Source organism: Papio anubis, chromosome X (assembly GCF_008728515.1).
Source record: "Papio anubis isolate 15944 chromosome X, Panubis1.0, whole genome shotgun sequence".
Classification (NCBI taxonomy): domain Eukaryota; kingdom Metazoa; phylum Chordata; class Mammalia; order Primates; family Cercopithecidae; genus Papio; species Papio anubis.
The window spans coordinates 15,052,393-15,077,350 of record NC_044996.1 but is presented as its reverse complement, the minus strand read 5'-3'; the positions used below and the strand labels follow the sequence as shown (position 1 = coordinate 15,077,350).

At 36.3% G+C, this 24,958-nt stretch overlaps 1 protein-coding gene across 9 annotated transcripts in view; it reads right to left on the bottom strand.

Moving 5' to 3' along the window:
* MCF2 (MCF.2 cell line derived transforming sequence) overlaps nucleotides 1-24,958 on the bottom strand; it is a 124,545-nt gene that overhangs the window by 29,384 nt on the left and 70,203 nt on the right. For 5 of the 9 annotated variants that reach the window (XM_003918354.5, XM_003918355.5, XM_009198366.4 and 2 more), the window contains 9 exons: nucleotides 16,888-17,007; nucleotides 15,955-16,071; nucleotides 14,258-14,407; nucleotides 12,114-12,247; nucleotides 11,684-11,798; nucleotides 6,164-6,283; nucleotides 4,183-4,374; nucleotides 2,959-3,150; nucleotides 1,545-1,716 (listed from right to left, as the gene is read on the bottom strand). In XM_003918354.5, the coding sequence (XP_003918403.1) occupies nucleotides 1,545-1,716; nucleotides 2,959-3,150; nucleotides 4,183-4,374; nucleotides 6,164-6,283; nucleotides 11,684-11,798; nucleotides 12,114-12,247; nucleotides 14,258-14,407; nucleotides 15,955-16,071; nucleotides 16,888-17,007 (1,312 nt within the window). The remainder of the gene's footprint in view (nucleotides 1-1,544; nucleotides 1,717-2,958; nucleotides 3,151-4,182; nucleotides 4,375-6,163; nucleotides 6,284-11,683; nucleotides 11,799-12,113; nucleotides 12,248-14,257; nucleotides 14,408-15,954; nucleotides 16,072-16,887; nucleotides 17,008-24,958) is intronic. The other 4 variants (XM_009198362.4, XM_009198363.4, XM_009198364.4 and 1 more) reach the window with 1 other exon arrangement.

Genomic DNA, 24,958 nt, shown 5'->3' with positions numbered 1-24,958 from the left:
ATACAAAACAAAATGTGCTAATGAGTGACTAATAACTTGCATGGATCTGTAACAGTCTCCTCAAAACTCCGTTCCTCAACCCAAGGTGTACCACTTTAAGAAACTCTATGAGAAGTTGAGATTTTAGAGGACAATTAAGCAAGCAGCTTTAACCAGAGGAAAGGACTAGTCCAGTTTATCAAGTATTTTTTTATAGTCCTCAATTTTTTTTACCCTATCTTTACAATAACCTGTTGGAGTCAGTAGGTATTATTGTCCTTATTGTCCAGGTAAGGAAACTGAGGCTAAAGAGGCTAAGTGAACTGTTCAAGGACACACAGCCAGTACATGGAGCCAGAAATCTAACCGAGGTCTGTCTTCTGCTCAAGAATATCAACCTATTTCATTTTTATTCTCATAGCTATTGGGTTTTATCCCCTTATTGCTTTTTATGTTGTTATCTTTACTCTTTTTCCAGTAGTTTTAATATTCCCTGTATCTTTGATATATCTTTGATATTGTATTTAAGACATTGCTTATAGTTTTATTTGTAAATATATTTATATATTTCATAAGTATTAAACATGGAACTTTCATAATCTTAGCCTAGTTACCTGCTTTCATCACCTTTTGAAAATCTGACCCATGCTAGATATAAGCTATTATTTTTATGCTCATTATCCTTGGCTCAAGCCTTCTCTGAATTCCAAAGCAGTTCTCCTACACTAATGAAGCTTCTGATTCTATTTAGATCAGATAGACCGAATTTACTCCCATCTTCGCCCATTCCGCTTACCTAGGGCCCTAAAGACCAAATTACTCTCCTCTAAGAAGACCCGAAGGCAGCTCAAGGGAATCCCTGAGCCATCCATATCCAGAGCAGTTCAACACATTATAAGGATAATTATTATTCCCATAGAACTTAGAAAGAAAATAGATCTTACATGGATAAAGCTAGGAGATTAAAACTAGAAAATGAACTCTATAACAGTAAATTACCAACAAAATTATTCTATTTAACAGCATTTATTTAGAAAAGGCAATTCATTTTATTATCTAAGCCATTCACTTACTGGTAGCTTATAAGAACCAAGTCATATTTCACCACTATGCAATATATCCATGTAATAAAACTGTATGTACTTGTACCCCCAAATTTATACAAATAAAAAAGGACCAAATCATTGCTTATCTAGAGTAGCAGTAAATATGTGTGTGTGTGTGTGCACACACACATGTGTGTACTAGCTTCATATACTTTCCTTCACCTGCTGAAAAAAAAATGCAAGTTTGATGCTGGTAAAATTTTCATACAGATTTGCAAGGCAGGAGTACTCAGTACTGAGATGTTCACAATTCCTTGTACTGTACTATATTACTACTATGTTTTACTACATACAATAACCTCAATCTGACTCTTGCCTTGCACAATATAAATATGACCAAAGATGCTAAAGTGAAATTTTCATCTATCCGCACTGAAGAATAAACTCAGTATTTACATCAAGAGTAACAATATAAACAATAGCAAGAGAAAAAGAGACAGAGAAAGTAAGACATTTTACCTTGTTTAGATGAAAAAAATGGTGTTCTAGATGTGATCAAATTTTCAGGTGTGGGTACCACAAATTGGATTGGCCTCACATGCTTATGTACCAGGTTCCTGAAACCAGCCTGCTGGTTCTCAAATATGCTTCGAATGTTTTCAAGCTTGAGTTGTATAGTCTTCATTTGAACCTGTAGGTTGCGTAAGAATTACAGGAAATATTTTCTGAAATGAGGTCGATACAAACCCCATTACATTTCTCAGACTCCGATGGTCAAAAAAGAATTTAGAGTTCAAAAGATAACAACAAGAAATTTAGAAAAATAGCAAAACAGATTAATGTTTTATGTTCACATGGACATAAAACCAAAATCTCAACCAAAACAACCTGGAGGAAAAAATTACCAAGAAGCAGTCATGAAATTGGTCACTGCATAGAGCGATTTGCCCTTCATTGGTTCATTGGCTGAATCAGATAATGGCTGGGAAAGAAGGCATATTGCTCTTTCCTGTTTAGCATAAGAAAGCCACCAAGTTATAAAAACAATCAAATGAATAACATTGGTATAATATTTTGTTACATTTTACCCTGTAGGACACTCTTGTTATAGTCCTCTAAGTTGCAACAGGCTCCTCAGAGCCACCAATGGATAATGCACATTTGTACCTCTTCTACATGCTTTGAGGAAGCTAGAGTTAAGCTTGGTTGCTTCCAGAGAATCACTTGGCTATTGCCATGACTACATTTCCGATTTCTTGGGGCATCCCCTAGGATATTCTGCTAAGCATGGGTCTAGATACTGCTCCAACCTTAGAGTCAACTACACATTTTAGCAGCAAATAGCATCACAAATGCTCTTATCTACAATGTGGATAATCCTTCATGTGATTTCCAAGGGGGCAGTACTGAACTAACCTATAGCTCTCCACCCTGTTAACAACAACTTCTGCCTGCTCCTCCTTCTCCAAGAAGACCCAAATCCTATCTTTATGCTTTCATTCTCAAACTGAGTAGCAAGGCCACACCATCCACAGAGCATCTGCTGATGGTCACTGCAGCACAAAGGAAGGATGTTTGGGGTAAAGTCCTCTTGACATTCTTGACATGGACCCAACATTCTATTATAGAAGAGCTTTGGGGCTTTCTCCAGTGATGCACAACGAAATATGTGTGAGAACACCTAGCACATAAAAAGAGTTTTAAAATAATGGATTTGGAGCTCAAAAAGGAAATTATTATTCCTCATTAAGTAGCAAACATATGCCATTGAATTATTTGATGCTTGACAGTGGCACTACTATCACCCCTAAGAAGACAATGTAAGTGCAGTTTGACATAAAGTTAGCTGTGAGGTAGTAAAACTCCTCCTACCCACAGTACTGCAATTATAACTTTCTTTAAATGTTTATTTGAAAATTTTAAAAGCCTCTACCTTAAGCTCAGGAGATAATATTACATCAAATTCATACTGCAGTGTTTCAGGTTCATAATTTATAAAGGGTAGAGCCATTTCAAGAAAATTTTCAATGTCTTGGAGGGCTTTCTGAGCATCTTCTTTAGACTGAAACTTATCTATTTCCTGATTAGCTAGAAGACATTCTCCTTCATCACAGCATTGACGAGCCTGGTAAGAAAATCAAGAAGAAAAAAACGTGAATTAATAAAGGTAAAACTTATTTGTCCATTAAGTGAGTGGTTCTCAGCCTCTGGCTTCTGTGAGTCAGAATTGCTTTCAGAGCTGTTAAAAAAATAAAGATATCTGGGTTCTGCCCCCAGAAATTCTGATTCAGTAGCCCGGGCCATAAGTTGGGCATCTATACTTTTACAGAGCTCCACAGATATTGCTGATACACAGCCAAGGTTGGGAAACACTGCATTTATTTCACAACAACTAATTTATTCTGCAGCAGAAGTCTAACCACTTTCTCAATACTAATGCTTTAGTTGCATGTTATTTTCCCAAAATCGATAACTGAAATACGAAATTCTTAGGAAAATATAAAGTGTAATACAAATGCTTAATGACAGCTAAGGACAAGAATAAAGTTTTCTTCCCAAAGAATGAGATGTAAAGATTAAAAGGTTTATGTTCAGATATGATGTCTGGAAGTGGAACCCTATTTTATATTCCACTGCCAACACCAGATCCATATGGTGACCTGTCAATTCATTGCCTAATTGTGAAAAGGGTCAAACCCACAAGCCATGGAAGAATATTTTCCAGTCACTGTTTAATATTTTATTTCTGTATTATGAAATGTGAAAGGAGCTTCAGGCTGTAGCAAAATGCCCCTCAGGCTTTTAAAAATGTTCCAAGTATAAACCATCACCAGTGGAGACTTCAGAGATGTACCCAAAATACAAAGGAAGCCATTACTCCACAATCTCAATATTTAGAACAAAGGGCAAAATTTGAACTATATTGGATCTTCCATGAATAGTTCATTGGTAGATGAATGAAAAAGTCATGATCAAACTCAGTCCTTCAGATTTCTTACAAATTTAATTCCAAAGCTATACCAGTCCCTGACCATATAACCTCTGAGAAGATAAAAGGTATTCCATGCGGCAGAAGGGCAAGGTGTTTCAGGCTAGCAGGACCTGAAAAAAAAAAGTGTGTTCCCTTTCAGAAATGGATCATTTCCCATTACACTACCTGCTGTAGGAGTTTATGCATTTTGAAGGTCCTGCTGAGTTGTATCCGTTTTGCTTTTATCTCATTAACCAAAATATCAGAAAGGTAACGTAGCTCATTGCACCTCTGGCAGATTAAATCAAGTGCATAATGGTGATTTGCTGCAAGCTTGTGTCCATGTAATATCACAAACTGGGCCTTTGATAATAGCTCCTGATTGTAACAAAGAAACAAAATAATGAATACATGATCTCTGAGCAAGAAGGATACATTGCCACAAATACAATTTGATGTCTACTCCTTCAGGCTGCAAAAAACAAACAAACAAACAAAAAAACCTTACAGTTATAATAATTAGCTGTAGCAGTGATGTCATTAGAAGCTCATGCATTTCTGGTTATAGAAACTGAAAATTTCACATCATACCCAGAACGTGGATGAGATTTTTTTCTCCTAATATGTGTGGATTTAGAATAGAACCACCTATATTAAATGAGGTATACACACCAGTCAAATGTATTTCACATCATCTCAGCCTTAGAAATCTCATCAGCGTTGTCATGTACCTGGACTAATTCACATACCTGAAGTCACAGGGTTTCTATGTCAAAAAAATGACCTTTAGTGACCTTGCCTCCACTCTGTCAACTACTCACTCCCCCCAGTGGAGAGACTCGAACATAGTAGGAGTTCAAGAAATGTTTGTCAAAATAAAATAAATAAAACTGAAACCCAGGATGAGGAAGTGACTGGCCTCTCTACCTAGTGAGAAAACCAGGTTTAAAATGGAGAGCTGTTGTCTAATGGGTATACAGTTTCAACATTATAAGATGAAAAAGTTCTGGAGCTGTTGCACAGCAATGCGAATTTATGTATCACTACTGAACTGAATACTTAAAAATGATTAAGATGGTAAATTTCATGTTATGTGTTTTTACCACAATTAGAAATGAAAAATTATTACATGGAAAAAAAATGAAGTCCCCCTTAGTTTCCAAACCAGTTTGCCTCCTCTTTCTGCTATACCATAGGGATATGTAAATTGTCCCATGATCACAGAGATCTACAAGCATAATTCCAGAACTAGTTATCATAACTGTTGCTTCTTCAATATTTGTTTTCACACACTCATGGTTCACCCATAAATCTGTTTGTATGCTGAGAATTCATCTTAAAAAGCATGGCCTTGCTCTCACATAAAAGCTAGAGTTTTTTAAGTATCAAAGCCATTAGTCCAAACTTTAAGACTAGCAGGAATCATGAAAATTGCCTCCTTTGAGTACGTACTATACAACCCAGTGTTGTGCCAGGTGTTTTATATACATTTAAATGAATATTCACAATTGCCCTGCAAAGTAGATCATTTTATCCCCAGTTTATAGGTGAAGACACTGAAAATTAGAAATGAATTTACTCAAGGTCACAGATAGTAAGAATAAGTAGAAATGTCTATGTGAGTCTCTATTTGGTTAAACTGCATATATCCTAAAGTGGGCATTTAAGGAATCATGTTCCTGTATGTTTCCATCATTTCCAAGCACCATATATCATTCTTGATACACATTCTTCTAGCTTCTCCAAAATAATTTATGCCCTTATTCCTATTGGTGGGCTTGAAACAGTTCACGCCATTGTCTCAGCGACCTCCTTTTACAACTACATGATATATCTGTAGTGTCACCTCTGGCCTGCATTGAACAAAGCAGAATATAGACCAACATAATTGTGCCTAATATACAGAATGTTGTTATGATGGGAGGAGGGTGAGGGATAAAAGACTACAAATAGGGTGCAGTGTATACTGCTCGGGTGATGAGTGCACCAAAATCTCACAAATCACCACTAAAGAATTTACTCATGTAACCAAATACCACCTATACTCCAGTAACCTATGGAAAAATAAAAATAAAGAAATTAATAATAAGAGTCTATACTACCTACTTCCACCAAAAAATAACTATTTTACTGTATAATATAGCAAACACCTAAAACACAATCTTACCTGAGAATTTTCATCTAAGTTTTCCAATCTTTTTATTTTTTGTTTTACTTGAGCTATAGTCCCTGTTACATCAGCCAGTTCTGCTTGTTGGTTTAATAGAAATTCAACTTCAGTCACAAGCTAAAAATAGGAAACAAAGAGGTTTTAAAAACATAAAAATTATCTTTATGATCAAGTTTTATACAAAATGCTTTTAAACGAAAATATTGACATGGAGAAATTGCACATATGAAAAAAAATTTTGTTATTTTATTCACAGAAATAGCTATACTCTGCTAAAATTTAACCTCATAGATATCAACGTGTACTCATAATGTACAAAAGATCACCATGTACATGTGTAGGTTTGTGTATGAGGACATGTATTTGCATAAATGTATACATGTGAGGTATGTATAGGTATATATACATTTGTGTGAGTGTGTGTGTATATATATACACACATATATATATATAGCCAACATCTAAAACAAAATCTTACCTGAGAATTTTCATCTAAGTTTTTTTTTCATCATTCCCCAGCTCTCTGGTGAATTACGCTAAAAGCAAAAGCCCTCCAGAAGCAATAAGCACATCTCCCACCCAGATCTTGGTCTTTAATATCATTTCCCAGAAAAAGAAACCAGGGCTTCTCAAGGAAATAACTGATTCCAGGGTTGAGGCAGAATAGGTACAAGATGAACTTGGAATATATCTTTATGCCAGAAAGTAAGAAAGTGATTTATTTAAATGTGGGAGCACGTCACGAGGACACAGCAGCACTCTGAAACATCAAAATAGTCAAGAACACTAATAAATTATAAACCATCAAAAAACTAGGAATCAGAAAAGACGCCAAATCATCTTTCTTTGCTGATGATATGATTCTATACCTAGAAAACACTAAAGACTACCAAAAGGCTCCTAGAATTGATAAACAACTTCAGGGAAGTTTTACGATACAAAATCAATGTACAAAAATCAGTAGCATTTCTATACACCAACAATATTCAAGCTGAAAGCCGAATCAAGAATGCAATTTCATTTACAATGACCTACAAAAAGAATAAAATACCTAGTAATACATGTAGCCCAAGGAAGAGAAAAATCTCTATAAGGAGACCTACAAAACACTGCTGAAAGAAATCATAGATGACACAAACAAATGGAAAAAACATTCTACGCTCATAGATTTGAAGAATCACTATATTCAAATGGCCATACTGTCCAAAACAATCTGCCGATTCAATGCTATTCCTATCAAACTACCAACATCTTTTTTCACAGAATTAGAAAAACTATTCTAAAATTCATATGGAACCACAAAAGAGCTCAAATAGCCAGAGCAATCCTAAGCAAAAAGAACAAAGCCAGAAATAACGTATTACCCGACATCAAACTATACCAAAACAACATAGTCCTGGTACAAACACAGACACTTAGACCAATGGAACAGAATAGAGAACCCAGAAATAAAGCCACGCACCTACGACCATCTGATCTTTTACAAAATCAACCAAAATAATCAAGGGGAAAGGACTCCCTATTCAACAAATGGTGCTGAGATAGCTGGTTAATCATATAAAGAAGAGTGAAACTGGACCCCTACCTTTCACCATATATAACAATTAACTAAGGATGGATTAAAGATCTAAATATAAGACCTCAATCTACAAGAATCTTGGGAGAAAGGTTAGGAAACACCATTCTGGACATTGACCTTGGGAAAGAATTTATGACTAAAATCTCAAAAGCAATTTCAACAAATACAAAAATTGATACATGGAACCTAACTAAACTAAAGAGCTTCTGCATAACAAAAGAAGCTATCAACAGAGTAAACAGACAGCCTACAGAAGGGGAGCAAATATTCCCGAACTATGCATCTGACAAAAATCTAATATCCAGAATCTGTAAGGAACTTAAACAACTCAACAAGCAAAAAACTAATAACTCCATTAAAAAGTGAGCAGAGGACATGAACAGATACTTCTCAAAAGGAGACATACAAATTGCCAACAAACATGAGAAAATGCTCAATATCACTAACCATCAGAGAAATGCAAATCAAATGAGATACCATCTCGCATGAGTCAGAATGGCTATTATTAAAGAGACAAAAAGGAACAGACACTGGTGAGGCTGTGGAGAGAAGGGAACACTGATACACTGTTGGTGGGAAAGTAAATTAGTTCAGCCACTGTGGAAGGCATCCTGAATATTTAAGAACTTAAGGCAGAACTACCATTTGACCCAGCAATCCCATTACTGAGTATATACCCAATGGAAAATAAATCATTCTATCAAAAAGACAATACAATTGTATGTTCATTGCAGCACTATTCACAATAGCAAAGGCTTGGAATCAACCCAGGTGCCCATCAATGATGGACTGGATAAAGAAAATGTGGTACAAATACATCATAGAATACTATGCAGCCATAAAAAAAAACACAAAATCATGTCTTTTGCAGCAACATGATGCAGTTGGAGGCCATTATCCTAAGCAAACTAACACAGAAACTGAAAACCAAACACAGCATGTTATCACTTATAAGTGGAAGTTAAGCACTGGTTACACATAGACATAAAGATAGGAACAATAAATGCTGGAGACTACTAAAAGGGGGAAAAGGAGGAAGGCAAGGGCTTAAAAACTAACTATTGGACATTATGCTCACTACCTGAGTAATGACATCATTCACATCTCAAATCTCAGCATTACACAGTATACCTATGTAACAAACGTACATGTGTATGCCTTGAATCTAAAATAAAAGTTGAAAGTTTTAAAAGTGAATAAGTAAAAATCTTTGAATCAAATAAATAAATGGAGAGAAGGGAAGGCTCTTGCTTTAGTAGAATGCCTAGTGTGGACTGATAAATGCGGACTGGACATGGGGGTTGAAAATAATCATTATTTTGCAACCATCATAGCAAAGATTTGTCCAGGCAAGCATCATCAGTTGATGCTAAATTTATGGGGAAATTTTGATGACAAGCAGGATATTTGCATAACCTTAAATTTTCTCTCCTCACTTTTCCTACTAGTTAGAAGGGGAGTAAAAGTAGCTTTACAGTGGAGAAATTCAACAACACCCTGAATAGGTAATCAGAATCCACATCAACAATAAGAGGGAGGTAGGCATCATTCACTTGCAGATATGATTCCTTAAGAAGAACACTTCACTAATGTGGTATTCTAGTTGGTCATATATACTAAATAGAATCATGAGAAGATGTCCAACAAACTCTAAATGAAGGAAAATGTATTTAAAAAGGGACTATGGCTAGGCATGAGTCCTTATAGCTTATGCCTGGAATCTCAGCACTTTGGGAGGCTGAGGTGGGAGGATTGTTTGAGCCTAGGAGTTGCAGACCAGCCTGGGCAACACAATGAGACCCCATCCCCACAAAACTTAAAAAGTTAGCCAGGCATGGTGGTGCGTACCTGTAGTCTCAGCTACTTGGAAGACTGAGGCGGGGAGGATGGCTTAAGCCTAGGAGTTTGAGGCTGCAGTAGCTATGATTGTGTCATTGTACTCCAGCTTGGGAGACAGAACTGTCTCAAAAAAAAGGACTATATTTTTCAAAATGTCAGAGTCATAGAAGACAAAGAAAGGCTGTGGAAAGATTCAAGATTCTAGGTTCAAGGACACTAAAGACACAAGACAATGCAAGACTGGACCCTATATAGGATCCGATTCTGAAGGAAAAATAAATGCTATAAAAGAGTTGACTGAGTCAACTGACAAAACTGAAATACCAATGGTAGATAATATAAAAGTATTGCACTGTTAAATGTACTGAATCTGATAACTGTACTATGGTCATATAACAGAATATCCCTATTACTAGAAAAAATGGAAGTATTTAGGGGGAAAGGGCCATCATGTGTGCAACTTACACTCAAATGGGTCAGAAAATATATTATTTGTCAGATCAGAAAAAAATATTATCTGTATATACATGAGGGAGGGAATACAAATAATAAAGCAAATGGAGTAAAATACTATCATTAAGTTAATCTGGGAATAAGGTATATGGGTATTTCTATTTTTCTTATATTTGTAATTTTTCTGTAAGTTTATGTTCCTATGTGGTTTTTTTTAAGTCATGTTTCTAGACATACAGAACCTGTCGACATGTCACTATGAGATACACCATGTCAGTGAGATTATAATCTAAGACAAACAACAATATTGATTAAAGACAGGAATTAATGACTTGGGGAGACAGAACATAACCACAGGACAAGAATTTGGTATGGATGCAAATTAATATGTAAGTATAAGCATAATGGGTATGCGCAGGAAAAGTGCTATTTTCTGTGTATTCAGTTGGAGAGGAGGAAGAAACACAAATACTTAGAAGGACCAAGAGCAGCTTGACCTATTCTTTCTTTAGGGAAGGTTTCATGGAGAACAGTTCAATAGATGTTTGAAGCAAAGGAGGGAAAACGCCAGTGGTAACTGAGCCCTGTGTCCAGAGTGCAGTGCTCCTCCCAAACCTAACTCTGATGAGCAAGTGAAATACAAAGCAAGTAAGCCATTCATGGGCAGAAAACAAGTTGGGCACATGCAAGAGAGAAGAAGTGAGTTTTCCTTGGATCCTCTGGTGAAGTATATGCTATGAGACAGACTGTGAGAAGATTGAGCATGACCGAAAAAGGAAAAGAAACTAAATCTATGCATCTTTTTTTTTTTTTTTTTTTGAGACAGAGTCTTGCTCTGTCCCCCAGGCTGGAGCGCAGTGGCCGGATCTCAGCTCACTGCAAGCTCAGCCTTCCGGGTTTAGGCCATTCTCCTGCCTCAGCCTCCCGAGTAGCTGGGACTACAGGCGCCCGCCACCTCGCCCGGCTAGTTTTTTTGTATTTTTTAGTAGAGACGGGGTTTCACCGTGTTAGCCAGGATGGTCTCGATTTCCTGACCTCATGATCCGCCCGTCTCGGCCTCCCAAAGTGTTGGGATTACAGGCTTGAGCCACCACGCCCGGCCCAAATCTATGCATCTTGACCATATATGATGGATTTTCCAGGAGGGTCCAATTGGAATATATTTTTAATTATTTATTAAACTTATTTAATTTCATCTCTCAGGCTTTTCATAGGAATAAACTCCTGGATCAGAAAGAAAAGCTTGTTAGGTCATGTTAAATATGGTCAGCACAGGTACATGGGATTTAAAAACCAAGAAGGAAGCTGGCATGATTCCTTTGGAAAGCCACCTCATAACCTTGAACACCCTTTAGATCTAAGATAAATTTGAAAAACAAACCTAAAAGTAGAGAGCAACTTTGTCCCTGTCATATATATTGGCAGTTTGATACTTTCTCAAAGGAAATGAGTAAGCTGAAAAAGTAGAAGTGTCAGAATTTTAGCAGAGATTTTCTTCAGTCTAAGCCAAGGTTCATTTACATTTGCCTCCTTTTTTTTTCTTTTAGGTATAAATGGGCATCTTGCAAGACAGGATTTCTCATGATTAAGGAGTAAAAACCTCTGGTGTAATGAAAAAAGGTGTACAAAGAAATGTTTTAACTGACCTGTTGGAAATCCTGCTCAAACTTCCATAGTTGCAGATACTGCTCCATTTTTAATTGATGTTTTTCCCAAAATCCATCAAAAGCTGTTTCCATATCATGTACTTGAGTCAGCAACCTTAACAAAGAAAACTCAAATAAATTCCTAAATGCAACTATCTGTTTTGTAAATACGTAGATAGGCGCAGTATGGACATTAAGAATTATAGGCAAAGTCATAGCCCATGACACTTGGTTCTACCTGTAGAGACAACCAATGTCCACAGAATCTCTTCTACAAGCAAAATCATCTCTGTAGGACAACCTAGAAATAAGTTATCAGATTTCCAGAGGTCCAGGAATATTTTAACACTTAACATATTGCAGCAAAAATGTATAATTGCCTTTCAAAAATACAAAATAAGTAACTCTAAACCAAAAAGAGAGTACTCACTTATTAATAGTTTGCCAGTCACCACTTATTTGCTGATGACATTCTAGTCTTGAACTGACAGCTCCTTCAGTGTCAGGCACTTCCAGATTTGTTAGCAGAATTTTTCCTTCTTTGGTTACAGCTGTAATATCATTCTGTCCAAAGACACAAAAGGAGTATCAACTAATTAGTAATCTAACCTGAATGATGTGATGGGAAGGAAGCATACAACTATGGCATGAAGACTAGAAACAGTTAATTCTAGAATGGCCTTTGCTTTCATAGTTCTCTGAAAATTCACAAAATTTCAAAATCTCAGTGCCACAAAATCTAAAAGCTATGAAGATCCAAGAACCCCTTGCCTTAGAGATGGATGTTGCAATTAATGTTTTTATAAGATCATCATGGGCAGAAGTACCATGTGCTCTATTTGTAGCCTCCTTCTCTAAGTGGTAGACAGTTCCAATCCAGTCCATCCTATTCTGCTAATATTTTATTTATTTTTATTTACTTTTTTAGAGATGGGGTCTTGCTATGTTGCCCAGGCTGGACCCAAACTCCTGGACTCAAGCAATTCTCCTGCCTCAGGTTCCCGTGTAGGTGGGGCAACAGATATGTACCACTGCACCTGTCACTGTTCTGCTAACACTTCCAATGAGCTCAAATAAAGCAGTAGTAGAACAATAAAAACCACCACAGTAGAAAGCATACAATTGCAAATAATACTTAATGCATACTCAGATACAGTTAAATGTCTTTGCTACTAATCTTTAATTGTAACCAATCACTCCCTGCCTTAAGTCTTACTTTACTTCACATTTAGGTTTAATTAATTCATCAATAAGTATATGCCTCTATTTAGAAGGGCTTAACCTCAGTGGGTGGTGTAACAATATAGACCTTTCTCAGACATCCAAGAGTGATTTAAGATTTCTTTCAGGTGGTGCAAGAGTCCCTTGAAATTGTAAGCAAAAGTTTTGGTGTACATTTATTCTGAGAACAGATTCCATGACACCATCACCAATATGGGTAATAACATCAACATTAAAAGCCAATATTTATGAAGTACCAACTATGTACCGAACATCGTTATACATACATCACTTTCTTTGCCTCATTTCATCTTCACAACAATCCTACGAGGTATGATGCATCATCACCATCATCAACCTCATTGTAAAGATACAGAAACTGCAACTCAGAAAAGGTAAGCAAATTGCCCAACAACAACATATCTCTATATACAGCTTTAATCTTCTAATGCACACAGCAAAAAATACTTGCTGATTATCTGAATTGCACTTCAAAATCCTTCACAAAGCAGCACTCCACAAAGACCTGGGTAGGAGAGCACAACCAATTTGCAACCCCTGGTCTACTGTAGGAAACATCAAGACCTAGTATTCTGCAGAGAAGAGAACTTAGAATCAATTGAGCAATGTTAGCCTTGGTCACAATGCTAGCTCACAGCAGAGATGGGACAAGAAACTCGGCTTCCTGACTCCTCATCAAAAATTAAAAATAGAGTCATACATCACTTAATGTTGGAGATATGTTCCGAGAAATGCATTGTTAGGTTATTTCATCATTTTGTGAACATCACAGAGTGCATTTGCACAGACCTAGATGGATAGCCTAGTAGACACCTAGGCTACAGGGCATAGCCTATTGCTCCTAAGCTACAAACCTGTACAGCATGTTACTGTACTGTATACTGTAGACAGTTGTAGGCATACTGTAGGCAGTTGTAACACAATGGTATACATTTGTGTATCTAAACATAGAAAAGGTACAGTAAAAATATGGTATAATCTTATGGGACTACTGTCATATATGCAGTTCATCACTGATCAAAACAACCTTATGCAGTGCATGACTGCACATAGTAAAACAAAACAAAAGACTATATTTCTTTTTCTGCAGCATTTATAAGATATTTTTAAATAACTTCTCAAATTAATACACCATTTGCGGAGGGGACACTTAGGTCTAACATATCCAGGACAGTCTTTTATAAAGTATTTTTTAATCGTTTTTAAATATATTATATAAATGTCTTTTATCTCCCTTTATGCAACAGCCAGTGTAAAATGGAGATAATAAACACCTCTCTAGAAAAAGAAAGACCATGGAAATCTTCTGTTTGTCAACTCTATCAGACATACCTTCAATAGATGATACCTTTCTGCACGAATTGCCAGAATTTCTTCTATTGAGGGAATATCATCTGGTAGTTCTGTCTCAGCCAGTTCAGTTCCAAAGGACTGTAACATCTGAGCCATTTCTTTCACTGTGAGGGCAAAATTTTCTATAGCCTGCAAAGAGCCGGTGATTATTTTAATTATATGGTAACTCTGTGAGCATATAAAAAACTAGATCGGTCATTGTATTTGTTTTTATTGGGGCTGTAACAGCAAATACATATACCGCGAACTCTCCTCTGCTAGAGAAATATGGCATTGCTCTTGGCAATCAACTGTAACTCTTCATCTAAGACTCTAAGAAACTGAAGGAAGATTAAGAGTCTTCCTGAATATATTTTATCCAAATTTCTTGACTTATTTCTTAGACACTGATGAAAACTATTTCTTAAAGATGCCATGTATTGAGTAATTTGTTTTATTTTCTTGAAAATTACAGTGTTTTCCTTATTCTATAAACTCTCCAATTGGCAAAATTGCCTTATTATCACTTTACTTCTGAAGACAGAACAGTAAAGTCACTTTATATTTATTTATTATCATTTGTGAATAAGCATTAGCATTCCAAACAAGGTGACAATTGAAGGAAATGGGGGAAAAAACTAGTCACAACAACTCATTTCAAGCACTATAGAATATTTGGAATGGTGGTCCCAAAGCCTTTGTTGCCATAAAATGGTAAGTAAGGTTTTATTGTTTATTTTGTTTCTAAAATCAGTTACTCTGAGAAAGAAGGGCAAAATGTAGAGACCATAGGACCATCTGTTCAATCCATGCATCTCAAAATATTTGCTTGTTTATTTATAGCATTATAGGTTATTAAAGGCTAGGCACTGCTAATTTTGGCAATACATCTTCATGTGAATGAATGAATTGTTGAATGAATGCATTGTTAAATGAATTAATGAATGAAACGTTGAGTGAAAAACAAGTATGAGGAAAATGGAATCCTAATTTAATGGGACATCATTAATTTCTTCAGCAGGGTTCCCCTATCTCTGGGATTAGAAGTCAAGATACTTATATACCACAGACATACTTGGGAGGTGCAGGGCCCTTGCCTATTTGTAAATTTCTAAAACAGAAGTATACTCTTTGTTACAAATCTAAAATGCCTTAGAAGCATCACTAGGATAATGAGATTAATAATACTACTTGTATTTATTGACAATTTGCCATATGCTAGGCTCTGTGTAAAACATTTTACTTTTGCTATCTCATTTAGTGTTTTTAAGATCCCTATGAGGTAAGGTATTATTAGTCCCATTCTACAGTTAGGAAAACTAAGACTCAGAGAGGTTATGTATATTGTCCAAGGTCATATAACTAAAAATCAGCAGGGTCAGGATTTGAATCCAAATCCTTCGTTTCTTCAAGTTACTACATAGCCACAGGAGGGAATGGGCAGAGTATGATCTCCTTATTCCCTAGGATTCTCCTTCCATTGCCATCCTCAGTGACTGCTCATCATTTCTAGATATTTCCTATGGAAGAAAATCAAGATGTTGAATTTATATGTATGTGAAAAGTGAGGACCCCAGAAATCTGTTTTTTTTTTTTTTTTTTTTTTTTTTTTTTCAAATAGGAAAGAATTCTAGAACTAGATTTAAAGGCTAACATGAAGAACTATAGGCTCTACAGTAAGGGCAAAGACAACATACATTTCTGAAGATGATCCATTCACTGTGGCAGTACTGCAAGGTGCCGCCTAACTCAGGGGTTAATTGCTTGTCATCAATGTATGTCAGCAAATCACTAACTGAGCTCAGCATAACAACCTATATAAATAAGCAAGAAAGATACTGTTAACTGCCCTTCATGCCATCCCTCCATTAAACTGTAAAATGAACTTTAGCATACATTTAGCAGGAAGTCACCTCTGATAAATGGTTTTAACAGTTCTCTCCTGTACATGCCCCCATACATGTATGCACTATCTTCTTCAGATAATAACAGTTTTTATTTACAAAACATTTTCTGTAAAGAAAAATCAATCTCCACAGAAACCAAAATGCCTAATTTTCTTCCATCTAAAAGTTTGCACTGTTAATGGTCCAGCTTCTAAAAGAATGCTACGCTCACAACAAAGAAAAGGACTTTATGTAGTAACTTATAATTTATCAGGAAGGGTTGACCTTTTCAAAAGTATCAAAATTTATGAGCACCCTATTCCTAACCTTAAAAACATACAAAAATATTTTTAAAAAGTCATGGTACTCTGGACTAGCTCAGGATGTAAGTTCATGGAAGTTCAAATACATAAAACATACACTCAATTTTACTAAAAAATAAAATTTCCTGCTGATATACACATACATATACACACATGCACACATACATATATACACACATGTATAACATATATGACATATATTTTTTGCAAAAGTAATTGCTTTGTTATAAATTGATGAATCGATTTCTTTTTTAAATGGTAGAAGTGAAAGACTTTGGGGCATTTCAAATGTATACTTTTAAAAGAGAAACTTTAATCTTTTTCTTTTAAATGCTACATGGGCACATGTAAAATATAAACATCATGGTGCAAGTCTTCATGAGAATTAGAGGAACAAAACATTTAAATAATATATTCTTACTGGTAATTTAAGCATAAAATCCTCCTGACTAAACCGAAATCCAATGTCTGTGAACGTTCGTTGAAGAAAGCTGGTAGGACGTAAAACCAAAACCAAGTGCAAGTTCCCAGGGAAGGAAGCCTGTAGAAAGAAAAAACAAAAGAAATTGAAAACAAAAAATTGTTGACACACACTCAACTGAGCACATATCAGAAAATATGTAATTGAAAGAAACAAACTTTAAATTCAGAAAAGCCAGTAAAAGGCCAACACTTTACAAAATGATATTGATAAAATCTAAAAACATGCAAATAGAAAGAAAAATAATGTAAGGCTTCAGGTCAGATCCTGGCAACACTTCTGGTAAGGAATTTTCTCACATTATAGAAGCAGACCCCACGTTATGAAGAAATAGACTCTAAACCTTTATTTTAGAGTTCGTTATTTGAAATCAAATTGCACTTATTTCCTATAAGAACAAATAGAATTAGGTGGCAGTTTCCTAGGATAACCCTAAAAGCCAAAGGATTTTTGTCTGTGTATTTACACTAAACAATGAAAGAAAACTTTATTATGGGATTATATTTTTATTTTAATATAATCAATATTCACTGAACATCTTCTATGTATCTACTTCATGTATTTAAATGAATGATTATCAAGCTCTGTTAGGCATTGAATGCTCACAAATTAAGAAAATACAATTTCTACCCAACAGTTCAACTGCAGAGTCCATTAATAATCAGCAACTCTTTAACACGATAAGTTGGTAAGTGATCAAAGGAATTAGAATAATATACAAGAGGAAATGATAGTACCAACTCTCCAAGACATAGGAAGGTCAAAAAGATCCCGAAGCATAACGAGGAATTAACTAGATCAGAATGTCGTTCTAGTTCACCAATGTTTCCCCAGCTTCTAGAACTTGCTGGCACATAGTATGCAGTCAGAAATAATTGCTACACTAAAGAATTCAAAAGACAAAGAAGGAAGACACATTGCAAAATAAGTGGAGAATGGAGTAACATAGCCCAATTTTAATAATAAATTACCGTGTACTAAATGTTTACTCTGTGCAAAGCATTTTGCCAATATTATCATACATTCTTTTCATAATAATTCTATGAAGGAGTTAGGTTACTCACTTTTACAAATAAAGAAAGTGAGACTCAGAGAGTTTAAGTGTACCTTGCCCCAGCTGGCAAAGCCTTGATTTGCCCCTAAGTCTGTGCTCTTAATCACTAAACTACTCCATCTCCTGAAAAGGCCCTAGTCAAGAGAGCTAGATGAAATGATGCTGGGGGACAATGGGAGATGGTGTTGGGAAAATGGGCCAGAACTGCATCAGAAAGGATGATGGGTTTTTTTCCTGGAAGTAAGGGGAGTCTCTAAGAGGTTTTGAGCATCAGAACAACATGGTCAAATTTGCATTTTAGAAGGATCACTTTGGCTTTGGGAAGAACTGGATTTGAACAAGAGTAGAAGCAGACAGATGAGCTAGGAGGCTGGTACAGTAATCCAAGCCAGGAATGATGAGTTTCTGAACTAAAGTAATGATACCAAGAATAAGGGTAGAATTTAGGAGGTGCAATCAGCAAGACATAACCACTTGATGTACTTGCTGAGAAAGGAGGTACTATGAGGATCAAACTCCAGATTTGGGGCTTGAGTAACTGGTTGAATGGTACAACCTTCACTGAGATGGGGAACACAAGAGAAAGAGGTTTTAAGAAGGGGAACAAGATTCTGATCTCCATTCATATACATGTTAGGTTAGAAGGGTCAGGAGGACATCCAGATGATGTCCTTTGGACAGCTGTTTGTACAAGTAAGAAGGGAAAGAAGTCTAGGCTAGGAGTGCAGAATCAGGAATCATCAGCCTCAAGACGGCAGATTAGAGCATAATAGAGCAAAATATATGGAAAATGTTCCAACTGCAATTATATTTCAGGCATATTGCAATACTAGTAATTAAACAAAACTATAAACTAAGAATAAGATACTGTGGGGCAAGGAGTTTATGGGAACTCTCTGTACTTCCTGTTCCATTCTGTTGTGAACTTAAAACTGCTGTGAAAAAATAAAGTCTATTTTAAAATAAAAGAAAAAAGTAACTTTCACCAGGGTATAAAACATAGACTCTTTGAGAAATGATGCTCAAAACTGGGGATTTTCCTAATTCAATGTGAGATGGTGATAAAACATAAAATGTTAAGTGGCAATGAGAACTAGAGTAAATGAAAGAGAAATGAGTATGATATGCACAAATAAGTAAATTAAAAGAGCATAAAATTAAATCAATAAATTAAATAATGGCTATCAATATACATACATTGGGATGGTTGTCCAACTCATAATTCCCCCAGGAGGCCATGACTGTTACTCTCTCCCTTCATCCGAGAAACTACTCCCCCTTCTATTATTCTACACATTGGTTCCAAATGAGAATTCTTATTTTCCTACATGGCCCTGCCCTTCCAACACACAATGATTAGTGGTGATTAGAAGTATGATTAGGGCCAGACATGGTGATTCATGCCTGCAATCCCAACAATTTAGGAGACTGAGGATGGAGGATCACTTGAGGCCAGGAGTTTCAGAACAGCCTGGACAACATAGTGAGGCCCCGTCTCCACAAAAAGTTTAAAAATTATCTAGTCATGGTGGCATGCACCTACGGTTCCAGTTACTCAGGAGGCTGAGGGGGGAGGATCGCTTGTGTCCAGGAAATTGAGGCTGCAGTGAGCCATGATGGTGCTACTGCACTCTAGCATGGGTGACAGAGCAAGACCTCATCTCTTTAAAAAAGAGAAAGAAAAAAGATAAGCAGAACATTTGATGTAAGCAGGGCCAAAAAAGTCCTGCCCTAGAATTTTCAAACTAATACTGAGTGAAGGAAACATTGAGGATGCCATTTAAAAGCAGCAGATGGCCAAGAGCCCTGCTGCTGGAGAAACATTGAAAAGAATAAAATTAACATGTATACAGAAACAGAGAGAGAAACAGAGAGTTACAATGGTAATGTATATCCTACCTTCTATTATGTACATAATGTATATTTTATTTTATGTTAGGTATAATACGTATTTTCCAGCTGGGCACGGTGGCTCACACCTGTAATCCCAGCACTTTGGGAGGCTGAGGTGGGAAGATCAATTGAGGCCAGGAGTTCGAGACCAGCCTGGCCAACAGGGTGAAAACCTGTCTCTACTAAAAATACAAAAAATTAGCCGGATATGGTGTTACACGCCTGTGGTCCCCGCTACTGGGGAGGCTGAAGCACGAGAATCACTTGAACCCGGGAGGTGGAGGCTGCAGTGATCTGAGATTATGCCACTGCACTCCAGCCTGGGCAACAGGGTGAGACTCTGCCAGAAAAAAAAAAAAAAAAAGGATTTTCCAGTTATTCAGGGATTAAAAGAAATAATGAATATAAAGGCACGTTTTACATTTTTATTTTAGGTTTGGGAGTACATGCAAAGGTTACATAAACACGTGTCACGGGGTGTTGTTGTACATATTATTACTTCACATAAGTATTAAGCTCAGTACCCAATAGTGATCTTTTCTGCTCCTCTCCCTCCTGCCAACCTCCACCGTCAAGCGGACCCCAGTGTCTGTTGTTTCCTTCTTTCTGTTCATAAGTTCTTATTTAGCTCCCACTTATTAGTGACAGCATGCAGTATTTAAGGAACTTAAATTTACAAGAGAAAAACAACCCCATTAAAAAGTAGGCAAAAGATATGAAAATGCACTTTTTAAACTCTAAAATATTAATAAGACAGATTTAAAATTTTGCCTTGGATTCTTGGACCACAGGACAAGCAGGTTTGGGTAGAAAACTTTAGGGATATGGATAAAGGCTTGCTTAAGGGAAGGATCTGACAGGGACTTGTGGGAACTTTGGGCCTATTTTTAAGTGGAAAGCACAGATTTTATTTTTACCCCCTTAATTTTGGGAGTTAAGCCTTTCCTTTTTCTTTACCTGGGTAAATGCCCATTATATTATTATACTCACCTGCCTTGAACTTGTTTATTTTTTTCACTTTTAAATGAAATTGAAAGCAGCCTATTTTTACCAACATTTAAAGCAAAATTACTTTTATTCTTTCATGGATTCTAAGTTGATCTGGTTTCATTTTTCTCTCTCTGACTTCCCTTAGTCTTATATTCTCTTGTATCTGGAATTCTCTGGATACAAGAACCTGGAGCTGACTTCAAGCCAGGGATACTCACCCATCTCCAAAATTATGTGTGGGGGAGGAGGGGATGAGAGGATACTATGGGAATAGAGAGAGCTATGTAGCAACTCTCTGCCTGAGGTAAGGCCTTGCTCTCTACTCTGCCATTCCTAGGAGAGCAAGGCTGTACCAGCAGCCAGGTCCAGAGACAGCTGATCACATAGCAGGGAACGAAGTACAAAGAAAGGAGAGAAAAGGAAAATCACTGTCTGCAAGATGAGTGGGGAAGTGATTTTAAGCAGGGGTAGGGATATTCAGCTGCTCATAAGCCAGGGGTTTTATGTTGGATGTTTATTAAACCTGTTATTGCTCTATTTAATAAAGTGTTTTATCCCAAACATTGACACCTATATAAATTGCTTCTAAAGATAATTCTATATTCTAATCAGCTTATTCTTAAGTAAAACCTTCTGATTATCTTGCATACATTCTCATTCCTTAATTCCTTCAAAATATTTAGTAATTCATTTGTCACAAAAAGCCCAGAAAAACTTGAGCTTTTAAAGAAAATGCACCATCAAAGGATGAAAACTTCATTTATTGACTACATAATTGCATTTACGATACTTTTTGTTATAGCACAATTTTATAATCTTTTTTGCATTTCTTCCTAGAGCACATGGATTCTGTTAACCCAATAGTTACTCCCAATTTTGGTAGCCATTTGGGAGACTAAGTAACTTGTAGGCAATAGCTACACAACTACTAAGCAAACGGAGCAATCAGGTGGCACTCAAACAATTCATTTGATTTGTCAGTTATTTTTCTAGAAAACTAAATCATATAGTTCAGACCAGGTGTATTGTTTTTATCCCTTGTGCCCATATGTGAATAAGACATACCTGAATTTTTAATCCCACTCCCATTCACTTAACCCAGACCATAATAGGTGCCTGCCAAACTGTCATACTTTTAAAGTGAATCCAGACCTCACATTTATGACTACTTTTCATAGCTTCTCTTTAGCAAAAAATACATATATTTATGTATATGTATATATTCAGGACCTCTCAAAGCTTTAAGGTAGGGAAAGGAGATTGGATGGTTGGACAGGGGTGGAAATGTTATTTATTGAATGCACACTACTAGAATTATGCCCATAAAGAGCACTATTATGACATTGTGCTAAGTATTTACATGCAGTAGGTTCTATTTTTGTCCTCATTTCACAACTGTAGAAACTGAGTGCCATTATCCCCAAAGATGTCTACATCCTAATTCCTGGAACCTAGTAATATGTTATCTTATATGGTAAAACAGACTTTATAAATGTTATTAAGGATCTTGATATGGGGAGATTATCCTAGATTATCATGGTGGGACCGATGTAATCATTAGGAAAAGAGGGAGGCAGGAGAGTCAGAGAAGAAGATGTGATAGCAGAGGTCAAAGTGATGCAGGGGTATAAACCAAGGAATGTGGACAATCTCTGCAAGCTAGAAAAGTCAAAGAAACAGATTCTCCTCTAGAGACTCCAGAAGGAACACAGCTCTGCTGACCCTTGATTTTTAGCCCAATTGGGTAATCTTGGACTTCTGACCTCCAGAACCGTAATGATATATTTTCATTGTTTTAAGCCACTAAGTTTGTAGTAATCTGTTACAGCAGCAATAGATTGAGGTTTTGTGAGGTCAGGCAATTTTTCAATACCTTCTAGCACATAAGTAGCAGAATTAAAACCCTGATTCACCTGCCTGTAGAACTAGACTCAGTCAACAAGAGGCATTTGGAGAAGTTATAACAGGGATGATACAAGGATTGGATTGGTTGAGAATCTAAACCTGAGACCTAAAGCAAAGGTGACAAACTTTAATGCCTACCATGTATTACGTAGATAATATAAATGTGAAGTAGGCTTAATTAACGAACAGCCTAAATTAGGTGGAAAATAGCAATTCACACTCTTCCTATATGATGAGGAGCAACAGGAAGTGGTGGGAACCATGGTGGACTGCAGAACATGAAAAGCAGAGGGCATTCATAAGTCAGTTCACTCATAAATCAGTTCCAGCTACATGTTGTCATGTGGCAAGGTGGGCCCAGCATTGCCAACTCTTTGGTTTCTCAAGAGAAGACCGAAATCCAGATTGTCATGCAAAGCCCAGATGTTTAAAAATTGAAAATAAATTGAAAGTTCGTTAAAATGCTGTATAGTCTAAACAAAACACATCTGTGCACTGACAATTTGCAACCTCTGAACCAAAAAGCTTCATAGATCTGAACATCGATCAATATAAATAATATGGAGACGTCCTTATCAGTGATTGCTGGCTATGAGAATCTAGAGGGGACAGAACACTCTTGAGCAATTTTAACCTGACAAGCCATATAAATTTAAGATTAGTTTGTATGTATCTATGTGGATACACATATAGGTATATAGAGAGAGTACTTTTTCTCTATATACCAATATTTGTAATAACTAAACGTCTGAAGATAATCCATCTTAAAGCTAGTATTTAAATGAACAATCAAACAGCATAGGGTATCAGATGCACATATCACAGCAAATATAGCTCAAGACCAGTGAATTTTCCCATTTTGGCTTGGGAATATTTTATTTCTAAATTCTTGGGCATGCTGCTTTAAGAACCTCTCATCTGTATGGTTATATAAACATGAAAAAGCACCATTTCTTTTTCCCCAAAATCAAACCTGAGATTTTGAAAGTATCAATCATTTTTGAGAACCTGTCAAAAAAACAAAGGGGTTTGGGCAAAGGTTAGTCTTGTTTTATTTCAATGTGTTTTTTGCTTTTTTAAAAAAATAGCGTGCACGAGAGAGGAAACAGCATTGGTTTTAGCTTCTTGCAGACATTTTTCTGGAGCTCCAGCATGTGACTGCTTAAAGACATCTCAGTAAAAGTGAACGAGCTGCCTATCACATAGGACTTGGAGCCATGTGTCCAATCACCGTACGTGGTCCCACCCCAACCCTCAGCAGCAGCTCTTACTGGCTCTTCAAGGTAACGAGCACAAAATAAGCTCCCTCTCATCTTTCCCTCCCAGAGAACAGATTCACTCCCTTTTACTCACACGTACTGCCAGATTGCCTAGTTCTATGATCTTACAGCAGTAACAACAACAACAACAACAAGAGCAGGCATAAACCAAATACATCATTTCACTACCGAAGTCTAGAAATTAACCTTGTTTAATACTCTCGTGTGTGCTCTCTAAGGGAGGCAATTCATCACCCTAGGCACACTTTTCAGTTATTCTAGTTATCACTTCTAGAATGTTTAAAGTACCTTATAAAACATAAACGTTTGGTTACTTACTATAAGAATAATTTATGTTCCTATAACTTTTCTTTTTTAATCATTAGGGTAAAGAAAGGCAGTAACAATAAGAGAGACCCTTGACTAAAAGACATTATGTATGTGTCAGACTTCTTACATATATATATATATAAATATATAAATAAAAAAATATATATATATATAAAATTTAGCCTTCATAACATTGCAGTAAACTAGATATTATTCCCTTTTTACAGAGGAGCAAACTGAAGCACAGTTGGTAAGCAGCAGTAGTATGGCCTGTCTGGATCCTAAGGGCAAACTCTTTCTACACACTTAACACTTCATAGACTGAATGCACACTCAGATTTGCTGTTTGCCATTCAGGGATGATTTGACCTTGATGTTTCCAAAATGGAACAAATAACATTTGAAACAAGTTGCTGGAAACAATTCTGCATATACAGTCCACCGAAAGGAAAGTATTCTTATCTACTATCAGACAAATGTTGACAGGCACTTGACTTTGATAAGGTCTGAACCATCTCTGCAGAATATGTTGGGGAAAAAAATCTCATGACCTCAAGCTATAGAGAGTAGTTTGCAACAG